We start from the raw sequence: 6,000 nt of genomic DNA, 5'->3' as shown, positions 1-6,000 counted from the left end.
TTGTTATTAGCAGCTTCTCGTAAAAACACACAACTTGTTCCCATTTATTGAGCTGAATTTAAGCAAAATACCAAAGATTCCCAAAGGGCTGTAAGCAGAAACCTTGGCATGGTGTGCAGTCTCTCCTTTAAAAAAAATAGGAAACTGGACTAGTGGAGGACATAAGAAGGCCTCTCAGGCCTAAGATGCTCTCTGCAGCAGATGGACAGTATTTGAAAGTCATATTCTTAAGAAATAGGGGGAAAAAACCTAGCAAAGATCTGATACAGGACCTGCATTCGGCTCTTCAGGTACTCCATTTAGTGTCTCAGTGGAAGGGTGCCTGTGAAGAAGCCATTCTTAAGAAACATGATGATTGAGGTATCCCAAATTGCACAAGAACTGGACTGAAAATCGATAGCAACAGGTGTGATGAAGTCACGAATCCAGATTTTACATCATCGGTATGCGCACAGGTCAGGAGAGGTACAACTGTGAGTCTGCAGTCACCCGTAAAACGCAGTGGAGCCTCTGTTATGGTTTGGGCTGTATTGCAGCCAGTGGTGTTGGAGATTTTGCCAAAATTGAAGAATTATGAGCACAGAAAGTACCACCAGATTTTGAGCACCATGTAATATCATCTGGAAACTGCTTCATTTTTCAGCAAACAGACTGCCATTGCAATAAAAGCTGTTGTGGATTGGCCTCCTTAGAGCCCTGACTTCAACACTGTAGCAGTGTGGGATCATTTCGACAGAGAACAGAACAAAAGGCAGAAATATCCAAGGAAGAGCTTTGAATGTCCTTCAAGAAGTCAGGAGAACTATTCCTGCTTAAAGAAATGGAAAGACTGACTAAGAGAGTTCAGACTGTGTTGAAGAATAAAGGTGGTCAAACTGAATATTGGCTTCTAAGCAACTCTGTATAAAGTATATTATAAATCATCACATGCTTACATTGCATCCGTTTAATTATAAGAAACTTTCAGCCCATCACCAGTCTCCTCCAGGAAGGAGAGAAAATCAGTGTGAGTGAAGCAGAGCCAGCCCTGAAAACTCTTTATGTAACGGTTTATCTATAAAATGTCAAAAAATGATGAATATGTTCAGTTTGCATTTACATAACAGGGGGCAGAAAATCATTAGAGCTGTGAAACGGGAACAAGGAAATTTGAAGCATGTTTGCTTGAAAAATTGCTTCAATTAGTCATCAGGTTAATTCATTTTTCACTCCATCAACTAATTAGATAATAATTTCAGCTCTAGAGCACATGCAGAGATAAGCAGTGTCTACTCTCCCCCACATGCTGTACTTTCCCTTCACTCTAATTTGCGACTTTTTCTCCTCTTCCACTCAGACATCTCTGTCTTATCTGTGTCTCTGGTACTTTGCGTCTTTGCTTTTCTGTCCGCGCAGGCAGATGCAGACGTGAGGCCCGGAAGCTCATATAGGCATAAACACACACCCACTTACTTTAAAGGGCACATGCATTTTGATTCCTGGGCTATTTAATGTGCTTTGCTGTGTTGGGAAATTTGTTTTTACCTACTGAGCACAAACCCTGTTTCATTGCTAATTTATACATCCCTCTCTCTCTGTGTCTCTCCTCACTCCACCCACACAATCATCTGTAGTTAGTTATTCAGCTCATGTACTTATTCTGCTTCGACACCCCCGCATCCTCCAAACCCTGGCAAAGTTTTGGCTCTACAGCAGAAGCCCTAACGCACACTCACACCCCTGAGTTTGAACACAAGCGCACACACACGTTTTTTTGTGTTTTTTTTTTCAGATTAAAGCTAAACAGCATGGAAAGCCTCTCAGAAATACCTTTCAGCGGCTGATTGATTGATTGAATGGCGCACTGAATTGTCCCCTGCACGTACGCCTGACGCCATTAGGCAGTTTTCCAGACAGACCGAAGGCAAGCACTCAGCGCTTAAGAGCCATTTCTGTCTATTACACACGCCACCATCACTCAGTGAGCAGCTTGGTTTCCAAAACGGGTGATTTGTAGCTACTGAAAGACGTAGCGCCCGAGTAAAATGTGTGATTTTTTTATTTATTTATTTATTTTTTAATAACAGGTACCTTCCTGAACACTTGCAGACTTCACTTTACTGCACTTGAATGTCCAGCTGTTTAAGAAATGGATGGTGCTGATGCTGAGGAGTCTTTGCATGTGTAACAAATGACCATTGAGCAGCACAAGTTTGTTTTATTTATTTATCGAGGCTTCAGTTCACCAGCTTAACGTGGCAGCCTCTACCAGCAGCAAACGTATACCTTCTAACTGCCAACTGGCAGCCCACTGGCAACCCCAGCAACTCCCCCCACCCTTTCCACCTTGGTCTCTCCCAGAATCTTTAAATAGTCTTCAGACCCCCTGAGACACATGCTAATCAGCAGAATTGGTGGCTAGTATTATCTCTTTATCCTACATCATGTGTCTGGAAAATAGAATCATTAAAATGTTCAATAAATAATCATTAAATATTTAAGAGTTCTCATGTGAAAGTATGTTTCTTGGTGTGCACATGTTTTCTAAAGTGCAGAGTCCTAATTAAAATGCAAAAGTGTCCAGATATGCATCCATTATTAGTTAAACCAAGCATACAAATGACTCAAACACCTCTTGGTAATTATCACATGTTAGTTCTGCAGACTGCACCTGTTTATTACAGTGAGCGTCGTTCATCCTCTTATGAATTCATCTGGGAAGTTCCACAGCCTCAAAAAGCACACGTCAGAATGATCTGAGCCCAAAGTCAGATTGAACTAAGATCAAGCGGCCGTCAAACTGACACAAGTGTCAGAGTGTGACTGCGCCCACTCTCCGTCAGCAGCCGCAGTCGCAGCAAGGTCACAGATTAAAGAGGACAGCTCGGGCCTCGCGAAGCATTTTGTGACCCCGGTTTCAAAGAGGAAGCATCAAATTGTGTGTGTGAGTTCGTAAAACCGTGTGTTTCTGGCTCTTTGTGTGATGTATGTGGTGTGCACGGCAGGTCAAGTCTGTGAATGCAAATGTGTAATATGTGGTACATGTGACCTGTGAGCCTCCATCTCTTCTCTCCTTTAGACCTTCACAGCTTGGTGTAACTCCCACTTGAGGAAGGCCGGGACACAGATTGAGAACATTGAAGAGGATTTCAGAAATGGCCTCAAACTCATGCTGCTGCTGGAGGTCATATCAGGTGGATGTCATTGAGAGCACACACCCATGCATGTATACACATTTAAAAACTGAATGATACCGGATCACATACTTGGATTTGGCACATCCTTGTGGTAAAAAAAGAGCAGATCTTTTGCTATTTTGGTGACACTTCTTTTTCTTTTTCTTGTCATTTTCTTTGTAGAATGAGACTGATGTTGATTGCTCACACTCCTAAACATTGTTGTGTTTCACTCCCACACTGTACCTTCTTCCATCCATAAAATCCAGCAGTCATCATCACTTTATATATAATAGCAAAAAAAAATCTGTTTTAAAACAGTTAGTTGAAAATAAGAAGAGACTGTATCTCAAAGATGGAGACGTTTAAAAAACAAATAAAGTACTTGCATTCTTTCTTGTGGCCACCAGGGGGAGACTGAACAAAGTCTGACTGTAAAGAAATCTAAGAGGAACATTAAACTATCGCTCACGTGATTTTATGACATCAATGAAAACTTTCAGTGTTAGTTTCTATTTCAAGTTTTAAGTCATATTTTTTTTAATTTCTGACTGTTGTATCAGAAAGAATCATCTGAGTTCAAAAGGCTTTATTTGTAAAAGTAACGAACATAGAAACTTGTGGTAAATTTTAAAATGTATGGCTGAATACTTCCGTCGCTACCTGCCAGCAACCACGTGAAACTCATGAATCTGCGCTTTCTAACAGTACGTATGTCAAATGTTACCAGTGAACACTGCAGGATTACAGCGTTTTGGAGTCGGATCATTCTTTTTAAACTCTGTATAGGATAAAGTAGGCGGTCCTACCTTGTGATTGACTGGTTCGCAGCATTTCCCTGGCAGGTCTACTTGTCTTTTGTGATGTCTGGTTTAAAAACGAGCAAACCAAAAAAACTGAGATGGTGATGATCAAAATCCTGAGCTAGAATATTGAAAACTGTAGACTACATAGTAACAGGTGGTGTCACATTGGCTACATCTCTGCAGGTTTCATGAATGGAATTACTCTTATAATTCATAACTGTGTTCTTTGGTAAATAAACTAACACAAACAAGTAAAATTGAGATCACATGTTCTTGGAGATGGTGTATTTTTCCTTGACACTTAGCTTAAAAAAAAAAAACTACTGATCAGCTTGATGGACGAGCTAATAAATCTGTTCCTCGTCTTTCTCAGGTGAGAGGCTGCCCAAACCCGACAAAGGCAAGATGCGTTTCCACAAGATCGCCAATGTTAACAAAGCTTTGGACTTCATCTGCAGCAAGGGGGTCAAGCTGGTGTCTATTGGTGCTGAGGGTGAGACAAGACCTTTAAAATGAGTCTGAGTTTTATCTGATTAATTCATCAGGATCTGCTAAGACGAGTAACACGCGTCCGTGTGTTTGGTTTTGTAGAAATCGTCGACGGTAACGTGAAGATGACTCTTGGTATGATCTGGACCATCATCCTGCGTTTTGCCATCCAGGACATCTCTGTGGAAGGTGTGTTTCCATAAAGCAACACTGAATTTTTTAAGCTTAAATGAACTTTTTTAGTGGTTGTCACTTAAATAGTGAGATGATGCACGAGTTATGAGTTTGCAATTAGTCTTTGCAAGAGTTTGGCCAAACTGCTGGAGCAGTCACCATGCCTGAGCACAACAGACAGAGACAGTTGTCTGTGTCTCAAATACAGTCACGTGAACGCAAAGTTAAACACATCTTGCTAGAATACACAAAATCTCTGTGTGTTTATTTGTTTCTTTGGCTGCCAACTCCTCCCACACAATCAGGAGCTGAACAACCAAACTTGGCACACAGGTGCATCACAGGCCCCTGAAGCACCGTTTTCAGCTTTACAACACTTTATAAAAGCACCATATCATTTTTATTTCACAATAATAACATTTAGCTTATATCCGCAACTCTTAATTTGTGCATAATGTTTTATGATGCCAAAATGTTGCCTGGCAACCACCTAGCAATGAGCTAAAATGACCTGTGTTTTTGCCTTTATGCACTTTATGAAAGCAAACCATCAGCACGAGCACTGCAGCTTGGATATGTCTAGTCAGTCAAATCTGTGAAGGGCATTCTGAGTCATCTTCTTAGGAAATGAGATATACAACACACACACACACACAAGTGTGTATATATACTGTTAAAATTGTAGATGCTCATATTCAACATCTCCTTGAGACTTCTCAGCACTCAGTTTCAGACCATTCTACTCTCAGCTCTGTATGACGTCACTAAGAGCAGATATCCTAATATGGTCATCTTCTGTTTGCAAAGGAAAGCCAATCAAAGAGGAAGAGGAAATAAAATGTCTAGTTTCTGACAGAGAATGAACCAAGGCCCAGTTTTAGCTAAATAAAGCTTATTTCAAACTGTATGGTCATGCAAAGCTATCTTAAGTAATGTAATAATATCTTAAATTGCATGCACACTAGAAATGATTTGCAGCACCATAGCAACCAATGACCACAGAAAGTGAATGACATGCAGCAGAGCTACAGGTACCACTGTGGACAGGAAGTGGGCACGATCAGAAGTAAACTTTAGCCAAGCAACTGAAACGACTACCCATGAAAGTTAAGAACCGCGATGATTGGCACATGACCTGGTAGTAAATATATTAGAGGGTCACCTAGGCAACGGCAGCCTGGAATATCCTAAGCAACCAGCCGCGGGCTTCAAAGCGATGCACAGAGAGTGAAGCGCTTCCAGTGTGGATGCAGTTGTAGAATAAAACAATGAAGCTGGAAATGAGTGTAGTAGATTTAATGCCTTTAACTCTGTGCGTGCGTGTGTGTGCATGCGTGTGTGTGGGTGTGGGGTGATTTGTTGCTTCCTTGTTTGGT

At 41.1% G+C, this 6,000-nt stretch overlaps 1 protein-coding gene across 1 annotated transcript in view; it reads left to right on the top strand.

Annotated features, from left to right (window-relative positions):
• actn3b (actinin alpha 3b) overlaps window positions 1-6,000 on the top strand; it is a 37,246-nt gene that overhangs the window by 18,193 nt on the left and 13,053 nt on the right. Inside the window, exons 2-4 of the mRNA XM_005945297.3 lie at window positions 3,059-3,173; window positions 4,335-4,454; window positions 4,553-4,639. Of these exons, the coding sequence (XP_005945359.1) occupies window positions 3,059-3,173; window positions 4,335-4,454; window positions 4,553-4,639 (322 nt within the window). The remainder of the gene's footprint in view (window positions 1-3,058; window positions 3,174-4,334; window positions 4,455-4,552; window positions 4,640-6,000) is intronic.

Source organism: Haplochromis burtoni, unplaced genomic scaffold (assembly GCF_018398535.1).
Source record: "Haplochromis burtoni strain Fernald_Lab_line unplaced genomic scaffold, NCSU_Asbu1 Contig_430, whole genome shotgun sequence".
Taxonomy (NCBI): domain Eukaryota; kingdom Metazoa; phylum Chordata; class Actinopteri; order Cichliformes; family Cichlidae; genus Haplochromis; species Haplochromis burtoni.
This window is presented reverse-complemented; position numbering and strand designations above follow the sequence as displayed.